This window comes from Pollicipes pollicipes, unplaced genomic scaffold (assembly GCF_011947565.3).
Source record: "Pollicipes pollicipes isolate AB1234 unplaced genomic scaffold, Ppol_2.1 Scaffold_4740;HRSCAF=5597_pilon_pilon_pilon, whole genome shotgun sequence".
Classification (NCBI taxonomy): domain Eukaryota; kingdom Metazoa; phylum Arthropoda; class Thecostraca; order Pollicipedomorpha; family Pollicipedidae; genus Pollicipes; species Pollicipes pollicipes.
This window is the reverse complement of record NW_023596545.1, coordinates 23,030,648-23,052,173: the sequence shown is the minus strand read 5'-3', so window position 1 is coordinate 23,052,173 and position 21,526 is coordinate 23,030,648. Positions and strand designations below refer to the sequence as shown.

General features: G+C 46.0%; 1 protein-coding gene across 1 annotated transcript in view; it reads right to left on the bottom strand.

Annotated features, from left to right (window-relative positions):
* The window catches only part of LOC119099286 (receptor-type tyrosine-protein phosphatase kappa), a 92,145-nt gene extending 72,906 nt beyond the window's left edge, over nt 1-19,239 (bottom strand). Inside the window, exons 1-5 of the mRNA XM_037222409.1 lie at nt 19,155-19,239; nt 10,683-10,785; nt 9,874-9,952; nt 8,909-9,110; nt 6,491-6,646 (exon numbers count right to left, since the gene is read on the bottom strand). Coding sequence (XP_037078304.1) covers nt 6,491-6,646; nt 8,909-9,110; nt 9,874-9,952; nt 10,683-10,785; nt 19,155-19,203 — 589 coding nt within the window. The 5' untranslated portion in view covers nt 19,204-19,239. The remainder of the gene's footprint in view (nt 1-6,490; nt 6,647-8,908; nt 9,111-9,873; nt 9,953-10,682; nt 10,786-19,154) is intronic.
* Nucleotides 19,240-21,526: the final 2,287 nt, after the last annotated feature.

Sequence of the window (21,526 nt, the reverse complement as noted above, 5' to 3'; positions counted from 1 at the left end):
TGGTTTCAAGTGAGCTCGGTTTTGTATGACATCTGAAAACCTCAGAAATGAAAACAGGGTTTTGACATTTGCGATTAGGCAATGTCGGACAGGAGTAAAAAATTCACATAAAATATGGGTAAAAGGAGTGAAAAATTCGTCTTCATAGCATAGTGCTTTACACCCAAAGACGGGAATTCTAGAACACTGGTCTGGAACAGATCCATTGACCATTTCTTTTTGTCTGGACGCCAACGCCAAACTCTCACGGCGTACTGGGTCAAAGTCTTGGTGCACGGTACGCCGTAAATTTTCCGGCTTTTGCATTACATCCAGTGGTATCTGCAGCTTAACCGTTAGCGTGCTGAATTTACAACGAAAGGGTTGTGTTTCCGAAGCCTGAACTGAACCTTTTTTCCTGTACCGCATGGAATATGCTAAATTGTTTGTTATCAATCAATACACCTGTCAATGCTATATGGCGTATAATTCCTTGACAGCTTTTTTCAAAAAGTTTGGGTAAGGCATTCATTTCAATCCAAAATACATTGACCATTGTAGCACCTGCGGCACGCAACGTTCACACCCTCAAACTCAAAACGACCTTAAGACTTGAGATTGGCTGCATCACCGTGGACCATCTATCAGATTAGGCCGGGCAATCTACTACCGGCGCAGGTTCAGCTGTTGCGCATCCTGGACCTCCAGCCGGCCAGTCTAAAGCAAGGGCAGACGCTCTAATGCTCAGGATCCGAAGGCAGGCGCTCAACTGGGTCACCGTCATATGAAGGGTTCGCACACAAAACACTTTCCCGTACTTACACACAGCGACAAAGGGAGAAAATAAAGTTGAAAATACCCATGACGGGCGTAGACTACGGCAAGAACGCACCGGATAAAACAAACTAGTTGGCACTTACGTTTCAAAAAACAAAACAAATTTTTAAAAAATGTGATCAGAAAATTGTTGCCATACCTGCCTTTTCAAGGCAGGTATGACAACAGTTTTCTTAAACTGAGCTTTTTAGTCAAATTCCTGCCTTTTTATTTCCTAGGCAAAGGTAGCTTCATTCGCACCTGCTTAAGGTTAAAAAAGGCGCGCATCTACGTGTATTAGTGGCTGAATTATTGCAAGCGTAACCTACTTTCGATAACCAGTAACCGGTACACTTAACACTTCATTAATTGGCCTAAACTGGGGGCGTAGTTTCTATTCATTTGAGGGGGGTGCTATCCCCACCCCCTTCCACTGAGGAGAAACCTATATGTCTGTAGTCTGGGGTTAGGTTGCCTTTTTCACTGTACAGACCCTCCACCTCCCCCAAAGTTGTTTTATAAGACTACACCCGGGCTTGCATAAACTATGTTTGTTTTGTAAGCCATACGACATTGGTGTCAGTAGATACACCAGCAATTTATGAAGGCCTCTAGCATGTTGGTTTAGCTCTGTGTCAGATGCTGGCGATAAAAAGATTGTTTGCCTCTCATTCAGCATCCACCAATTTCGCATCATTTGACACATCAGCCTTCGGTACGGCCGATATCTAACTATGTGAAGATAGTGAGGATTGCCAACACTTAAAAAAGTGTTTCACATTTGTGTAGGGGTTTGCACCAGGATAATCTTTTAAAGAGTATTCAGGGTGTTTCAACTCCCTGTTCCTTTTAAGATTTCAGGCTCTCTGGTTTCTGAGCTAGACGCCCACGAATTGCATGGAATATTTGGTGCACTTTTCAAAGTCACACCGGTATGAATGGTGCTATAGCTATGCCACGCGAGTGCTTCCACCATATTGGCCATGCGGCGTTCAAGCCAAGAAGAATACGCTCGTCGCGCCGTTCATATCTGGCGTTCGTGAGCACGGTTTTCAGGCGTAACGAACTCAACCTTTTTTGTCAATGTTTTGCAGGCGGAACGAATTTCCAGTAAACACAACCAGAAAGGGCCAAAAACAGGAGTTCATTACAATCTTTGGGGAAGCAAAACATCCCGGATCGCCACGGCCACCTACCGGGATATTTAAGTACTACGAAGGAGTCAGCCCGTGCTCTTCTACGTGCTCTTATACAGTCAATCTCGCAGCGATATTGCCTCATAAGACGTCGTGTCGCCGGCAGGCAAGCATCGGCATATCTGTAGCAGTCCACGGTTCATGTATATCATTTGCGCTACGTCTGGGGTGTATACTCAGGCAGTCGTGCCTCAGCCATTCAGCATTTCAGTGTGAGCATATCGTCAATGCACGTCATGCCGTATGGGGTGCTAAAAGAAGAAAGAAATCCAGCGCTGGTCTGTAGTGATGGCCGCGTAACTGAACTCATAAATGAATACACTTGATTTGCGCATAATACACTGCTAATACGCATGTTTGCTTCCCAGTGCTATTTACACGAAAGGAAGTGCTCCACATTTGCATGGGATCTTGAGCTAAACTAGCCATTTTGAAAATTATTCGGTGCGGTTCACACCCTGCCTGTCTTAAAACATAAAACTGTCTAGCTTCTAACCTTCATACCGCAAGGATAAGCAGACTGTTTTGTTCAGACTTTTCAAAGCCGTTCAGGTATACATGATGACACAGCAACGCCATTCCAATCCCGCCACCACATAGGCCATGTGGCGTTCAAGGCGAGGAAAAATATTATCGTCGAATTGCTCAGACTTGGCGTCCTTTAGCACGATTCTCAAATATAGTGGATGCCAATTGGCTCTTAATCAATGGTGAGCAGGCCATGCAAGCTTCGATCACGAATCACGTTTTGCGCGATGTAATATGACGTCAATATGATGTACTACAGTGGCCAATTTCACGTCCACTGAGGTCTCCAAAACTGCGAAAGCTGGAATCAATAACCTCATTGGACAGACAGGGTCAAACATGAACTCAGTCGTGTCAGAATTTGAGATTCTTAAGTCCTAACCTTCGGGTCATGTATGGTCCTAGTGTCCGAAGTGCCCTCAGTGATCAGATTTTCTCATGGAACCCCCTTCAGCAAACATTTTATGAACCAATCGTCACTGATATTCATGAGGTTCGTTCGACTTATTTGACTTAACAAGTAAACATGACTAAAAGCTATTGAGATAATTTTGTAGTTTAAAGTGACAATCTGCTTCAAGTACTTATCTTACGCGGCATGCCCACCAAAAGACGGGATAATCAAACTATTTTTACTTCAGTGACTTCCCCTGACATTCATCGGGTCAAAGTTAAAAATCCTTTGGCGCCATTGTAATCTCAGAATCAGAATTGATCGTAAACTGAAAATGATAAATTCTGAATCAGCGAGACGAGAGGAGGGGACGTGCTCTGCAGTTCTGATCAAACCATCGTCCAAGGCGCGATGCAAGCAAACTCTCCCTATACGGTAAGCATTGGCGACAGTCGTCTGCGCGCCGGCTGATTAGTACAGCGGAGACTGTAGGCTGCCGCGTGCTTATAGATGGCATACTTGCCAGCTGCCGGGAGACAGACAGATTGAAACCAGAATATAGTCTTGGACTAAACGACCAGAAGGATCCAACAAATGCAAATCCAAGGGAGGGTTTCACATTTGTTTGGGAGTTCGAGCTGAAAAAATCATCTTGGAGATCCTTCGGTGTAGACCATGGCCCTGCCATTCCGAAGAGCTAAAACCGGCTTGTTTCCGAGCTACACTCCCGCGAAGATGTGCATACCAATTCGGGGAGGCTATTTAAAGGTCACGTAGGCATCCACGGCGCAGCAAGATTATGTCCTTCCACGGTTCATGCGACCATCAATGCGAAACACAGATGATTGTCGAATCGTTCATACCCAGCATTCGCAAGCACGACTTCCAGATTTAACGGTCGTCACTTGGCTCTCAATTAATGTTGTGCAAGGTGTGATGACGTAATCAAACAATAATGTATTAGGGAGCATATTTACTAGTCAAATAAATTGTGTTGGCTCGAGCAGCGTTTTGCAGACAGTATATCAGCAGTCATAAGTGAGCTTATTTCATCACCTCTCATGCCTTCTTCAATATCTTCAACTGAAACAGTACCGACCCTTTAAGTCATGGTTCGAAAATGGTGTCCCTGCAAGCCTGTTTATATCTCCCGCTGCATAACCTACAGCGTGACGAATATTTGACGGAAGGCCATCAGAAAGTATCTCACGACCGACGTGTGCGCGCGCAAACGGCGCCAAAGCAGGACAATTTGCCATCCAGCTCCTACAAGTCGGCATTGGTCAGATACAGTGCAGCCAAATCATATGATTGCACATTATAATCATAACGTGCGAATCCAATTTCCTTCAATCGTGTCCCAACATGAAGTACAAATACAGTAAAGCAAAGCACGAGGAAGATCAAACATAAAACCAAATGCAACTATGTAGATCGCTCCTTTGCGACATACCTCTCTCCGTTATGTGAGCATCGCCTGGCATCCCAGTCCAGCCGTTAATAATAGCAGAACACTTTAACAACACACAAAATAGACCGCAGTCAACAAAACATACGAGCCTCGTCATTGAATACAGCGAGCATGCGTTTTAAAATGTTGATTTCTTCAAGCTGCCATTGATAATGTGCTCCTTGTAATTGGGGTTCGTACACGGGAGCGGGCGGGGGGGGGGGGGGGGGGGGAGGAAACTTACCATCGGAAAATGGACCAAGTTAGACACTGGGGGCGGAGGAAACCTGAAGAAATCTGAATCGACACCTGTTGATCAAACACCCAAAAGGAAAGTCAAGTGGCGGGAGGACGGAGAAAAGTGACGCTGATGGTGGCTGTTCCATAATGCTTACACGGACCCGCCCCGGTGCACTGTTTTAATGATCACCAAGTATGTTGCTAAGTGTGCATGTTACTATCATAAACAAATCAGAATAGCATAACCTTAAATTTAAAAAGCGCTTTTGCCAGCCCCGTGACCGCACCAAATTTCGTTTTGATTTATAGTCTCAGATATACAAAAGACGGCACATTCCAAGTCGAACTGTGTTTGCTCTAAGAATATCGAAAAATTTGAGTGGTTATCCACAAATCGAACGGTGTTCGCCCATCATCAGAATTTGACTAGCACTACTCGAGATCTCGTGGGAGGTAGAATCTACCCCTCCCCCTTCCACCGCTGGTAAATGTAAATCTCATCGTTCGCATGCGGGGAGCGTAGCATGCCGCTATTGCATGGAAGGAGGGAAACAAAAAAGCCACACCGTGGATTTACCGGCTAAGTATGGGATACCCGCGGAAAGATCTGGTTCATGGAGTCCGCTACCTCAATCGTTTTCGCACATTCCACTCATAATCTGCTGGGATAGTCTTCTGATCATGGAGACCACCTTTGGGAGGTACCTTGTTAACTAATCCTGGTCCTTGGTAACGGTGTCCCAACGGCGCTTAACTGACAAGGGGTTGCATGTGAGGAATCGACTCCAACTTGCTTCTGATGTTGAGGATATGGGACAGCATGAATCCTACACTTGTCACAGATGTTGCTGCAGACGCTTAGTGAATGAAACGAAGAATAATTGGTGTGCATGTCAGCTCTCCAGCAGCTTAGAAGCACTGGTCTTTTCGTTCAGTCGAGATAACAGCTTTCACAGACGCGGCAGATGACATCGCCTTGCATCAGCAACATCAGTTAACAGACGTCAGCTGAAGGGAGAGGTGATGGCAGGCTTCGTGGTGTAGGTCGGGGTCGTATGTAGAGTGTGTAACTTGATACGGGCGACGGGCAGCTTCCGCACGCTAAGTATCAAGTCAGGCTCCCGCCGTACATATGGGATATAGTTCGAGCTGTGTTTTTTGTGCACTAGGTCAGGTAAAATTGTGTTTTGTTTACAGGACAGAATAGCGGGGCGCTTACGCAGGAAATACAACTTCCTGGAGTGGAAACAGGAAGCGAAATGTTCAGTGGCGTTTGAAAGGGGGTGCAGTGGGAATTAATTTGACCACTCCGCTGCACCGGGCGCTGAATGCGTCCGTACCGCCTGACCAGGGGGAACCGTCACGGCCGGGGGGCGCGTGGGCTGCGGGATCCAGAAAGAATCGCACGGTGTGTGGGTGTATTTATTGAAAAGATACAGATGCATGGCCACATGGATGGCATACATGACTAGCCTTCAGATCGCCCTGGTGTTGACTTATAGTGCTGATATTCATTCACCGCGGTAGGAAATTCCGAGCTCCTGCTTTAATTTAATCGAAAGCTTTGCCCGCAAATAATCGGCACAAAGATGAGGCACCCAATATTTTTTAGGGGGGGGGGGCGGCAGTTTCAAGTATATTTCACAAAATTTGGACCCTCAAGCACCTAAGGATAGCCGTTACATGGAAATTGGAAAAGGAAATGAGCCTAGTAAACGAAAAATCTTTTCACCTAAATGTGCTGTCTAGTTGTATCCTTAAACTGGATTTCCACGTTACCGTATACGATAATGCAGAGCTCAAAGTGCAACCGCAGGCGAGCGAATTTCGTGATTGCCACAGGCATGCCTCGCAAGTGCTCGACAGCTTGCCGCAGTGACAGCTTACCTCCAGTGATCTGGGCTTTTCGACTGACAGCACCGGAAGAACTGAAGATTTCGATGTCCGTATTCTCCGAATCGCCGACGTAGATTTCCAGGCTGGTCGGGCGTCCTTCCCTGTAGCGAAATCCTTCGTGGACCACCGTGATGTCAGGAATGGGCTCTGAAATCGTGTCCCATCTATCTTTATTAATTTGGGAAGGTCAACGGGTCGTATGGAACCCCCCCCCCCCCCTCCCAGTCAGCGTTATGGAAAACGGCGAATCAGAGCGAGGGGATAAATAGCTGCAGAAGTGGCGTGAGTGGGCTAATGATGATGAAAAGAAGCGTATGCAATACCATAGTGAAACATTGCTTGAAATATCAACGTATAGTTTCGTATTTTAAAGTGCATTTGTGAGGAGCATTACGCTTGCCACTAAAACAGCACTGGTAGCCTTATTTCCCGTAGAATAATCAGGAGAATGGATGCCTAAATGCTTTGATATTTCAGTCATACGCGTTAATCGAAACGAATATCAGTAGCAAATTTAAAATTGCCTAAGAATGTATTTGTAGTAAATTGCAGAAGGAAATTTTGAATTTACTACTGATAGTAGTTTCGATGAAGACATGTCGCCGAAATACCAATGCATTTATCTGTCCATTTCGCTGGTTATTCTACGAGGAATTACGCCATAAGCACTGCATTACCTGCCATTTTGTAAGCGTCCTACCCATCCCGCATCAAGCGCCATACCCACATCTCTACGCGTTATTTCCACAGAACCTGTACTCGGCCCAGCCCGTTGCAAATTTCAAATGAATACCCATTGGGTTACTTGACCCGTGAATTTCTCTCAGGTGCGGTCAAGAACACACACATTAGTTGACACAATGCAATACAAAAGACATACGCCATGCCAGTAATGATCAACAGACCATTATGCCTTCGTACAGAAGGCGTATTCTACAGGGGCTCAATATGGCATCAAACTATACAAGCATAAAAATTGGAACAAAACCCATTAGTCGTAGAGTACCATCCCGGGAGCATTTTGAATTGTACATCATGCCCTGAGTCGTCATTTTGTCTTTACAATTTAGCATAATTTGGCCGCGATCAATTGGTTCTCGTTTAATCACAATTCCTCTCCGACCTTTTCATCTTCAGTTATCATGACTTACAGACCATGGTTTATGATTTTATTTCACTCGTCTAGTTGGCTTAAATCAGATTTGACTATTAAGCTCCTGCTGAATGTACCAGAGACAAAATGCAAAGACTTTCGGGCCAGCCGATCAGCGGCCAGGTATTGGTGACAGCCGGCTAAAATTGCGTTGAATAGCTGAAACGGCACGAGACGTGGAGAAGTCACAGAGTGTTTGTTGACGGGTGCATAAGGCCCTTTTGCACAAAAATGGAGCTGCGGGTACATTTCAGCTCATGAGCATGAAAAATGTGTGGCACTCTAGTCGTACTAGGGAGAAATATCCCTTGATTACATAAATCGCGCTCAAACATCTATAAGCGTTCCACGCTTAACGACCAAGTACCCAAATAATTAGAAATGCTAGTGGCCCCTTCTTGTCTGCAATTCGACCAGCAAAATTTGTAAACAATGGACCACGAGAGCCCATACATGGCGTTCGTTGTTTCATAAAACTTGCTCGCAGGTTAAGTGCATTTGCGAGGAACATTATGCATATAGATAAGACACATCTCGACGATACGGCTGACAGCAGTAATAGCCGTATCTCGCGTAGACAGATCAGGAAGATGGAGGTAGAGGTTTGCTGATATTTTGGCAACATATGTTTATCGAAACAAATAACAGTGGTCCTCTCGACCGTGACGTAATTTGAAAGTAGCAAACAAGACTGTCTTACACTCCACTTAAAGCGAGTAGGGAAACTGCACGACTGTCTTGTTAATTACCGCACAACGGAGCTAAGACTATTCAGGGATATCAGCTTACTTAGGACCAGCAGCATTTTAACTGGCGGCTATCGCGCTTCTTTACGAGCTTCGGGGCTAACATCCTCAATCAGTATCGGTGTTAACCTTTCTGCCGTTGCGGCTGGGCTGCGTTTAAGATTACGTGGGGTCATTTCAGTTTTGCATGCTGTAAGATAAAGTGAAAACGTTGCGTTCATGCCCATCTACCTGCATGCCATTCTGTGAACTTTGCCTATCAGGAAGATGTAAACACATGCACTCGAGCCATCGGCCAGGCTATCACAGTTAGCAAGGGTAAACTGAGCTGACAAGAAACCGAGGATCATGCGCACGAGATCTGGATTGGCTGGGGTACTCGAAAAATGGCCCACGCAATACACGTGACTGACGCGATGATGCCAAAAAGACCCATTGGGTGGTACAATGGTGGTAAGCTTGTGGGCCTTAACCACTGAGTCTCTTTCAAGTGATGTTCGGGTAACGTACCGATGACCTTAGCACTGGTGAAGGCGAAGGCCCTTTTCGTGCTGTCTCGCTCCTTATGTGCCGTTCGGACGCCTCTTCGGAAGCTCTCCGCGAAGTCCCCGTCGTGTGGCACGACGGCCAGCGCGACAGCAGCCGGCCCCGTCCACCGCGCCGGGTGCGCCAGCCGCGCGTCGTGAATGGCCGCCACGCACAGTTCTGAGTCCTGCCGACAGGCGGCGACGCTGCCGGTGATCCAGTGCGCCGACCCAGGCCCCTACCTGACGTGAGAGGACGGATGCGGCGCGCAGGCCCTACCAAACGGGACGAACTTCAGGCCACGGGGGATGTCTGTGTGTGTCGTTGAGGGTTTACGACGCACTCAGCTGCGGAGGCAATATGGCGCCGCCTGCCCTTCACCTTGGCAGGAAGGGCGGGCACCGCGGAGAATCGAACCTTGTACCTCTGGTTTCCCAGACGCGCAGTGTGTGGGAAAGTGTGGTAGTGTAGTGGTTAACGCGTCTGCGTTAACCACTACACTGCCAGCACCCCAAGTTATTGAATAATGATAATTAATAAATTTGTATATTAGTCCGGCAGTGCAAATCGTCCACCATGCCAAAGCCTACATCTGAAGGATGTAAAAAACAAACTAATGCCTTATAAGCACAATGCAGCACAATACGTTAATATTTGTCTTGCCTTGTACGAGCCTTGAAGCAGATCACGTTAATGGATTGTGAATGTTTCTTGAGGTCCCACTGAGGTCTCTCAGTTATCTGCCCAGGACGCCACGTGTGTGAATGTGTGTTGAAGATGCCAACTGTCGACTAGTGCGCGTGCATCCTGCACAATGTGTGCGAATAACTCCTGTCGCATAGTTTTTGTGCGCGGTGTGGCGGTGTTGCTAGTCTAAAACAGTGGAGGTGCCTTTCCTGATGGGGTTGAACGTCCATATTAGAATTGCAGCATAAGGCTGACATACATACCTGGTGGTAAATATCCGTTCCAAAAACCGTATTTTTTCTCTGGGTTGCGGTCTCCGTGCAACTTTGGTCGCAGGTAGCCCTGTCAATGGGAGGCAAGGTTAATTTATGACGAAAAGAATAGTAATCACGAGTTTGTGTCATTCACAAAACTCGAAAACCATCCGCAAAGCAGGAATCCGACCTTGTAATTCACAAGCATAAATAATAGCGTTTGTAAAAAAGTAGCTAGAAGTGCACCAACGTCTTAGGCACTATAAACTAAAGCAAACTACAGAAACGTACCAACGTCTTAGCACAAAAAGCTGAAGCAATTTACAAATCAACATCTTTGATGTAAATGACACTTTGGTAAAGTGTTTTGGGCGTCGGCGCGGTTTTATGGTTAGTCAATCTCCACTCTTTCATGCTAAATGAGCACAAAAACAGACCATCATCACATCAGATCAGCAACAGGCTTGATGTGTAATAACATACGGCGAGAGTGCACTGCAGAACACAACAGGTGTGCTTTGATACTAAGGGATTACCGGTTTCACTATTGCGTGATTAAGCAGGTTGTGTTTGCTCGCTTGCTTGCGCAGCACGAAATGTGAAGGGCATAAGCAATCACATTAAGCGCGCGGTTCCCAGTGAGTGAAATCATGCCTCACACAGCATACGCATATGTCTCGCCAGCTGATAACTGCGCACAGCAAGCGCGCTAACTTGCGCCTGCCGAGACTGAAGCAGCCCTTGAACCCTCCAGCCAGAGTACTTTAACAGCTGAGCTGAAAAGGAAAGCTCTTGCGCCCAGCTGCGGGCGACCTCACCTGAAGCTTGCACCAACACTCCCTGTCACTTTGTCTTGCTCCTTGAAACGGCATGATGTCGAGTCTTGCACTCCCAAGTCAATGATCTGGCAAAATCCGCTCCCTGCCGATAGAGACCAGCATCACCAGCTAAGATGATGTCGCAGAGGCATTTCTCCGCCGTCCAGATTGCACGCTGCGTACGCATACGGCCAGGGCTGCTTTTGCAAAATGAACTAAGGTGTCTGAGTGTGAAAATCAGGATCAACCTACGATCAAAATACCCCAAAACAGGTTCTTCCGGGACGTGGTTCACCTTTCTTCCAAAGTTGGGTGGTCTGTAGCCCTCTCATTCAAATACAAAATAAAACCATGCATATATCAATTTTAATTGATTCCGGGCAAAGTGACCTACTCTGCGTTCCTTCACCTGTCAGCCGGTTTCTCCGAAACGGTTATAATTCTTTAACTGTTCCCACTTGTCCTATTTGTTTTTTTCTAGCTATTTCACCGAAATTTGTGCTACATGGTATACGCAGGTGTGGTTCCAAAGGACGTTATTGGGAGGAAGCTCCAATATAATTTGGCTTTTACGTTAATAGTTGAATCTTCCCCGAGCTATATGCACTGCCTTGCGTGCACGAAATGCACTGATCCTTTCAGTGAGTAAGAGAGTTGCAACACGAGTACGGCCATTCTATTATAACAAAAGAAGTATGACAGGTGGTCTTGTGGTTGAAAAGGGGGCTTTTAAAGCAGCATGAAATATGTTATCAGAGGAATAAAAAGTGTCAGCAGAGGAATAAAGAGAACCATCGTGTACCGGAGACGCTTTCAGGGATTGAACCAAGGAGGAGCTCATATCGTCTCGCATATGAAGGCCTCAATTAGGCTGCTTGCTTGCATTCTATCCATCACGTCTGTGCAGCAAACAACATCGTGGAAGCTATACGAGGGAAGAGATTACATTCGACACAATTGGCAAAGGGATTACTGTGCACAAAGATCGCCGGCACTAACAGCTGACGGCCGCGGCAATCGACCACACTTTAATCCTTGATAATGCCCTTAATAAGATGCGTCTTTTCCAAAGCTGGATACACTTGCCCTAATCACCTCCCCCTTTAATATCGCATGTCCTTTGGCAACCTGGATACGCTTGTTATCCACTAAGTGAGCGCCACACTTTATCCACGGGGCATAGCAGTATCGTGTTCGATCAAAAATATTTACTTCTCACTTGCCACGCGGTCGGGCAGGAATAAATCCCCCGACCGAATTTTTTCCTCGAAATGATTTCCGAACGCCGTGGCGTGGCCACACCAAATTTTGCACAGCCGTAGAAAGTTGCATAGCGGATCGTTCGGTATACAAAATGTAGATGTGTCTAATAAGGTCACAGACCTACGGCAGGTAAAAGGGTATGTATGTCACACCGAGTCAAAATCAGCCTGTTTAGTTGCTCCAGAGCTTGCTGCCGAGAGTAGTTTTTGATGCTCATTTTGGATTTGTTTGTGCCCGGAACCGCGTGGCAATCTTCCATCGACTTATCAAAGGTTACAAAATGCCCGATAGTGATATAATTACCGGTAACCACTATAATAGGCCTAAAATTACCCAGGTCAAGTTTTTGTTTTTAGGAACATTCTGCCCGGCGAAGTTCTTCAGGCTTATCCAAACGCAAAATCAAAGCAGTCCTGTATTATTCTGGTCACCATGACCTTCCTAAGGTCACACAAAGCCATCGAACTTAAACGAGCATCAGAGGCATTTTGTCTAGAACAGATATGTTGGTTCACGTTGGTTGCACAAGAAGATCTGGGAGCGCTTTTGATACCAATCTATAGTTCGACCTTGCTTGACCTTTTTTGACCCAACAGTCATGATCTAAGAGCCCCAAATTTTGGCACAAGTGAGTTAACATACAGTCCAACACACTCTGTGTGCTTCATCTCCCCAGCTCTCTTAGTTTCTAAGACTTTAGGGGGTCAAATTGACCCCCAACCGAGCGACGGGTATTTAACCGGCCACCTGGGTGAGTGTTAGCCTCCAAATCCCTGTCCACCGCTGCAATAGGCACTCTGGTTCCACCCATGCCCAATCTTTGATTTATGCCTTCTTGTCGGATACTACAGCAACACAATGGGCGTACGCCCCGCTTACACTAAAATGAAAGCCCGTTCTGATGACGTTGATATTATCTGTATTGCCTTTCCTGGATGCGTTCATAATGATGACTTAAAATAACTTTCCAAGCAAATCCCGAATCTGACCGTTAGAGAGGACTTCCAGTTTTCTTAAGGGAAAAATTTTGAGAACTCCAAAGTTTTCCGAGTAAAACATTGTGATCTCTCTGTGTGATCTGTGAGTCTCCCTAACCTTCAACTTGGGGCCTTGCGTGTGGGGCCAGTTCAAATGTTATCACGATAGGCAGCAAGGGGGACGGTCATAATTTCCTGACGGGTTGTTTTGTAAAAAGTTGGCAAATTTCAATCGGGATCGGTCATTTTTTAGGTGCAATGACCATAGACAGCTCTGAGAACGCTTCTGACACTTTGCTTGTGAAAGTATTTGGATCCTGTTTCGGATCATTTCATAAATTATACGGAACAGGTCGCAAATCCCGACCAAAGTGCCTGACGTTTGGAGCTGACATTTCCAAACATCACACGACAGAGTGGTGAATTGTAACTGCAGGACTGGCGAATGAACACAATTATCTTGACTGGGATCGTATCAAAATTACTGGCCGGGAAGTTGTATGGCATGGCCTAGCATTGCATTGTCGCATTAGTTTTAAACATTCCCTGCGACCATGACCGGGCCTTGGCTTGCTACATGTTGGAGCTTTAAAGATACGTCTTATTTTGCATATCAAACGCTCAGCTATTTGACTGTTCACAGCTCTACAAAGGTTGGCGTCTCTACGTCCAATCCGAGTTCGTGTTTGCTGCATTCCGAGCGAAGAGGTGGACGCCCAGCCCTTGCCTCTGACGCTTTGGAAGCTATTTACGGTGAAAAACGGTACTTAAGCGGTACTCTATTGCAACGCTTTACATACACATTTGAAAACAACGTCTGAAGGCTTTCTGGTAGGTGGGTTGGGGAAAATCTCTAAGATTTGAGGTATTTTTACTATTGCAAAGTTATTTATCAACCGATTTCGATGCAACCAACACCGATCGGAAGATAATGATTTCAAGATTGATATAATTTAGCAGCATTTAGAAAAAATAAGCTTTGTGAGACAATCGGACATAAAGAACGCCATACATAGTCACGTGGATGTGCCATCTCATAGGCTGTATTGTGCTCATAGTCGAAAACAAATGTGGCCACGGCCAACCTGACATTGACTCTGACGTCATAGAAATGTTCCATGACGTCATCAAAGGATGACGCACCGAGGAGCTTATTCCCTGAGAAGGAAATTGTGTTAATTAGAGTGATCTACATCCGACGGCAGTAATAGCCTCATTCCTCGGAGAAAAACCAGGAGAATGGAGATAAATACGGTTTATATTGATCGGTACTCCCGTTTTTCCCCGCGGAAAAAGTTTGTTACTACTGCCTTATGTACGTGAATAATGTTCCTCGCAAATGCACTGAACAACTTGTATGATTAGATCGATCTTTTGCAATTAAAAAACATGCCAATAGTTCCAAGTGGCCTCATTCAATCATGTGTCATACTTGCATTGATATCCGCACATGTGTGACGGATTCGTTAAATGACAAAGTTTTAACTGGCAGGGTTTACAAATGCGGAATGAATTATGATAAACTTCGTCATAAATGACTTTGATATACAGGCAAAGACGAAACAACAATTGCGGCGGCTGACGTTTTCTTTACATGTGGGCCACGTCTGTTTCTGGACATCTCTGGAATGCAGAAACAAGCGCAAGCTGAACCGGAATGGTTTTAATCCAAGCTGACGGCATCACCCCGGTCCGACCCACTGGAACGCCAGGGATCGTAAGGAAGGTGTCGTTGATAAGTACGGTCAGTGGATAATTTTGTCCCTTAAGCGCTTCTGATGGATGTTAAGTCGCGCGGCGTTGGGCAGGACAACGCGTGGCTCTCATCTTGTTATCTTAAATATGACCTCTGAAAATTTGGTTCCCTCCGTTATTCAGAAGCGACACCAAAGTTGGCTCTTGAGGTGCACGTCCAGGCGAATCACGGGCTGTCACAGCCTGCTTAGGTCAATCATGGGGCGAGTAAGGTTAAAGGGCAATGACGGCACGGACACTCTAAAGCAGGCTGTAACACAATCCACTGTAGCAAAACAGACAATAATTGGTTCGTGCATGATGCATTGCGATCCAAGAACCATAACGGGAGTATCTGTGCTCCAAGACAAAATTTTGTCTCTGAACTGACGTCCTCAATTCCAATCCTTGTGACATGCCGACACTACAAGCAGCGTGGAGTCCAAGAGACGAAGTGGGGCAAGTCAATACTTACTGTGCTAGTGAACAAAAATATGGCGCTTCGCTTACTTCCTATTTGTTACAAAGTGCACTCTACTATCTAAAAAACCCTGGGTGTAGCTCTGGGTGTCTGCCTAATAATGGCAAATGGACCACATGCAAACCCTCCCACCCGCAAGCAAAAGTACGCGGAAAAGACATTTTACGTCATACTTACACACCGTAAGCCAAACTTGGATAAATCGTTCAGATTTCCAACTACAGAAGTGTCAGTCTTAGCCATTCCAATCGTTAAAAGCAGCTTCCAAATGGGCCCATGCGCACGCGAGAAAACAATACTGCAATCGGACCTAGATGTGTGGCGCAAAGCAATATGAATACGGAAATATGAAACATGAATGATTTACACTGCAATATTTAGGATATATTGACGGTACAACTGCCGTCTCATACGCCAAAATTCCGCGTCCGTATATTGTCATAGGCAAATTAGGCGCTGGTGTTACGCAGTATTTCTTTGGCTCCTGCGATAAGAGCGTGATTAGAAGAATGTGGCTTTCATATAGATAATACAGTAGCATTAGCCTTATTCCTCGGAGAAAAACCAGGAGAATGGAGATAATGTTGGGTTGATATTTCGCCAACGTACTTTTATCGAAACAATAGCAGAAGTCTTCTACTTACAATTACCTTCTAAAATACTTCTGTTACTGTTTCGATAAAGGCATGTGGCCGATATATCAACTTAACCATATCTCCATTCTCCTGGTTTTTCTCCGTGGAAGAAGGCTTACACTACTGTCTTGTCTGAATGTGACTTTCTCCGGTTTTTCACCAGTCAGACATGGTTGGTCTAGATTGGACAGATTTGGGAAACATTTGACATTGCCATGCTTCGTTTTCAAATGGCAGATAGGTTCTAACATGAAAGCCTTTACCTGGTGTTGGGATTTCATGTTCTCAGGTTGTGGTGTAACTCACACTGAAATGATATCTCTAGCATTCTATTTCCATTCAGATTGCAGCTACTAGCCTCATTCCGTGCTACCCTAATCTGATAATGCTCCTGCAGGTGCGTGGTCATGCCTCGTGATAGACATGTCGTCATTCCAGTATAGGTCGAGTTGCGGAGCCGGCAATCTCCGGGCGGGCACATCGCTTCATACACTATATTATCATGCTCTAGTTGGTTTTGGTCTGCTGTCAGGTTATTTTTTATTGCAGTGCTTTCAGTTGTCTTGCTCATGTAAAAGATGGCAATTCTTATTCGTTGTCTTCGTCAGTCGGTGTGACATTTGTCCTGATCATGTTCTGCAAAGTTTGTCGTTCACCTTACACGACGTGGACATTTGATTTCGATAAAGAAGCTGATAGGTCGGTTTCTTGTCGAGTGGTTTCAGGTTTCGTCGATTCAAGGTGGATGCTGTCGCTTGGTCAATTGCGTCGTTCGAGTAGCCGTTATTAACGAACAATTGCTTGCGCCGTTCAAGTCTGTGGTGCACGCTGGACCATCCGGGGAAATATTTTAGAGCGTCGCTGAAACGAATGCATGACGGCCATACGGTAAAGCTCTGGGGATTCGCTAGCTCGTCCATCTAGTTGCCAGCAGCAGTAGGTTTATGTTGCACTTCTGTCCCAAAAGATTCGTCACTCACATACACATCGATGTCAAGAAATGGTAAACAGCGGTTGACACGTAGGTCAGCTGTAAATCGCAAAAACGATTGCCGCTGCATAGTGGCCTGCAGCTGGTGGAAGTAGACCTCGTCTCTAAAATAAACAAATACGTCATCGACATACCTACGGTATATAAGTGATTTAACCTTTACGTCTTTGAAGACAGCACATGTACACATTCGCAAACAAACATCCAAGTGGTGACCCCATTGGAAAACCATCTACTTGGCGGCAGAGTGTTCCATTTGAACACAAGAAGGTTGCTTCTGTGGTGCAGCATCGGGACATTTTTTAAAGGATGGATTGTGACAGCTTCAGAAGTGGCAAGGTTGGGTGGTCGTAGACGCATTCCAGTATAATCCGGATCGCCTCATCAGTCAGCACGTTTGTGAACAGATGCTCTACGTCTAATAAGATAAGCCAAGCAGCGGGATTACTGGACTTGATAATTTCCGCGAGCTCTCTTGTTGACTTTAAGCTATACCATCTTGGTGTGTCGGGTTCAACCATGGTATTTGAAGTTTTGTCAACTGATAGGTATGTATGGGAATTTGAGATGTAGGTTGTCTCAGGGGGTTATTCGTGTCAGGTGGTTTTACGTTGCCGTGGGCATAACTAGGGATGCATTTACCTGCGACCTTTGTGAAGTGCTGCCGGCCCATCAGGGCAGTTGTCGTGGTGACCAGGCCGTTGGCCGCCTTAGTCAGGCTTTTATTTGAATGCCGCGAAATGCAAATGAACTTTGAGGCATCAGAAAGGAGATGGCCCATTTTGCTCAGAAAAGAAGCTTTGTCCATAATGACATGTGTATTGGATTTGTCTGCCCTTGGTGCGACGATCTGTTCATTATTTCTAAGTTTTTGAACCGTTAAACGCAGATCTAAAACCCGCCCATCAACTTTCGTTTCAAAACAGCACAATCACAATCACGTGTTCCCGTCATATACGGTGGACGGAATAGATCTGGCTGGGGAACCATGCCACAGCAGGGCACCGAGGGGCACCCTGCGGTGACCTCCTAGGTAACCCTCCGTTGTCCAAACGGAGAGCTCCACCGTCATTTAGATGGTTCACAGTAGGGTCGCCGCTCGGATGCTCGCTTCGAACAGAATTAGCCAAAGGTATTCAACCTGTTACCCGGGCGCGTGTTGGGGTCATTCAACTCGTTTGACCATTACAGGGCTACGGTGACCATTAAATCATTGAGCACTCCCTTTGAAGGGAGTGAACGACTGTTACATGGCGGTTTGAACTGGATTAGCCACCTTGCAGATCAACCGGTGTAGTTCACAGCTCTACCGCTCTTGAGACCTAAACCACTCTAGCTTCTGAGCTACGCGCCCGCGAAAATATGCAGGCTTTTTCGGGAGGGGGTGGGGGGGGGGGGGTGGGGGTATTATTTCAAGGACACCTAGGCATCCATGACACCATACTGACGCCGTTCATATCCTGAAGTACATGAGCCATGCAGCGATCAAGGCCAAGAAAAATATGATTGTCGAGTCATTCATATGTGACGTTCGTGAGCACGATTTTCAGATATAACGGCCATCATTTGGCTCTCAGTCATTGTTGCGGAAGGTACGATGACGTAATGAAGCAATGACGTATTGAGGAACATATTTACTTAACGGAGAAGTTGTGTTGCCTAGAACAGGCTTTTTCACTTAAAAATATACAAACAGCTATAAGTGAGCTTATTTCATAATACTTGATGTCTGCTTGAACACCATCCAATGTGGAACATTCCCTTTCATGGAATTTTTCCTTCCCCTCTTTCCTAAGTGGCAAGTATATCTTTTTGAAGATTTCCTTTAATACATTCCATGCCCAGATACGCTGCTCGAACCATCCATGTATGACCTGTTCTGTCGGCCATTAGTGCCAGTTGTGCTGATGTTTTTTGTTTGTTTTTTGGGTGTGGGAAAAATGATCAACCGTTTCACAGAGATAGCCTTGAAGTCGGGCTGCCTCCAAACTGACGACACTGTTGGACTCCCATGATGAACTTTCAGCCTCACGCACAATTTGTGGTGACCGATTTTAACGAGCCGTGAAAGTCCACGATTGCGCCCATCCCTTACAACCTGAACCACGCCCAAGTGACCACTAACCGCACTAACGGGTCACATAATCCCGGTCCATGGCCGCAAACCCATGCGCGCACCACACGGTGGGCCCGACGCCCGACTTTGACAAAACCAACGGCGAAATGTCACAACGGTGTTGGCCCCCGGATACCATGCAACCCCCGCGCAATGGCACAGTGGAATGTAGTGGAAGGCGCAATGGCACAATGGAATGGAATGGAAAGCGCAGTGGCACAATGGAATGTAACAGAAAGCGGTGTCATTCCGCAGAAAGACTAGTAAAAACTTACCGAGGACACCAATGACAAGCAGCCGCAGGAGAACTTTGAGTGCACCCATGTCACTACACGTCTCGCTGGGGAGTGCTAACCGCGGGCTGTCAGCGTCAGACAGAGCTGGTCACCGGAGGCGCCGCTGATAGCACATCCGCCGCTTTGCTTCAGGACGGAAAACCACGCGCAAACAACAGACGCAGCATGCAAAGCTGGGAGTGCAGATTCACGAAAGCATGGCCAGCAGTGCACTGTGTGCGGTATGACATGTCCATGAAATCAAATCAGGCTCAGCTCAGGATTGGTGTTGGCGCTCCTCGACGTTGTGTGGCACACGTTTTAAGGATGCTAAGAACCGTTGAGGTGGTTGAGCTGCCAAATCAAATGTCATCCAAAAGCGAAGCATAAAAGCTGTATTAATTTCAAGCTGATATCACTGCTATCTCACCCACGGTCCTGCATGTTTCGTCAGCATGGTGCCACACGTAAATCGATCCAGAGTCTTCCCCGGCAAAAGGATAGCGACAAAATCATCCCATGAAGAGGGGGCATTGCGTGGGGGCTGTGCTCAAGCAAGTGGCAGCAAACTCTGCTTATCAGGCACTCCGAAGCCAAAGTCATACATGCGAGTCATTGCAAATTATTTTAGAAGAAATGTATGGTTGAAAACTTATCTTCGTCTAGTTAATAAACATCTGTCTCGCATATTTCAAGCGTAAAAATCCGTGGCACTGATCAGTTTCACTCATGTCAAACCTGGATAAGACAGCAAGCATGCGAATGCATACGTGAATAGCCAGTGATATATTCGCGGTGTCACGATAACCAACTCATGAGTAAAATGTTGCTTACGGGTACAATTCGAAGGACATCGCCTAGAAAGGAATGCCTACAATAATACCAGCTTTAAACCTCAATTTTTTGTTTACATTTCGACTTGAGAGAAACACAGCATGCCACATTCCAGGCCACCGCGCTGCACAGCAATGCATTGCATTACAATAACGCACGCAGCATAGATGAGATGGAGTTGTTTCTTCTGTTGTTTGGTTAATGTTGCCTGACAGTTTACCAAACTAGATTTGTTATCATTGTTGTCAACATCATTAGTATGGTTACTTTATCTAAAGGCGAAGAGGAATTGACAACCGGTGACATACTCGCAGGTTAAAAGATTTCTTACAAGGTAAGGCGTTTTATCTGGTAGATTGCTGGGCTAATGCAGCTCTTCTCATTAAGTGGCTTCCTACGAAAACTTAATGTAATAAAAGCCGACAGCGTAGTTTGTGCTGTAATATCTGAACCCACTTTGCCTATTGAAATGTGTGACGACTGCAAGCTGGAGCGATTTAATACATATTACGATTGTGAGCTAAGCATTTCGATAGGAATGAATTTCATACCATTACAACATGCAGTGTTATTGTTGTTGTCACGAGCCTCTCCAAACATTTGACAACACGTTCGTGGGACATATTTTAAAAGCGTGTAAAAATGCAATTTTCAGTCTGATTTACTCTGCTAAAAATGCGGCGCGCTACATCTAGCCGGGATGCACCGTGAATCGAGGATGCGGTCGCTACTGCGTCACAATTACTTGCCACGGAACTCTAGTAGACAAGACGGGCAGAAATGCATGGTCTCGTGCCTGCCGGCATAAAAACCCCGTTCAAAATTGCATTTCCCTTGGTTTTTAAGAATTGTATTACAAGAGTATGCACACAATTTGAAGTTTAAACTGCCATCCTAAGAAAAACCTAGATTTAATCATCCCTGCGCACAAGCCCGACGCGAACGACCCAAAACGAAGTAGTTACAGTGTCGGCACTAGCCACCGGGGTCGGCTTAGACACTGAGGAGGGATTTGGCCATCTAGACAGATGCATGGCTATGGCCTATGCATGCTTCTCCCTCCACGCCCTGTGAAATTGGTTAAGAAACACCTGAGCCCTGAGAGTGGGGTCGATGCAAACCCCAATCAGGTTTTTTAAGTGTATGTTATCCACACGCCTTGCAATCGCCCCCATTGTTCTTTTGCACCCTCTGATGCGTTAATCCTGCGTGTTTGAACCCCAAAACGTGTCCAGCGCTGCTGGTTTCTGAACAGCGTCGGGTTTACAATTACTTAACGGCGATCTCGGGCCGGCGCGGGCGGTGGGCGGCAATAAACGAATAAGCCGATCGTGGGCGGTGGGACATTACTGTTGCATTCACGAACCTCTACATTACAAACGTTCGCTCAAACACACACGAAACGTCTTGTTCATGTGCTCGGAATTGAACCCGCGACGTGTATTTGTGAGTTCCGTGTTGCTACAGGGCACGGTTTTGTAAATATTGGTCTGCAAAGCTGAAATTGCTCGATTTTCAGAAAACTATTTGAACCGGCT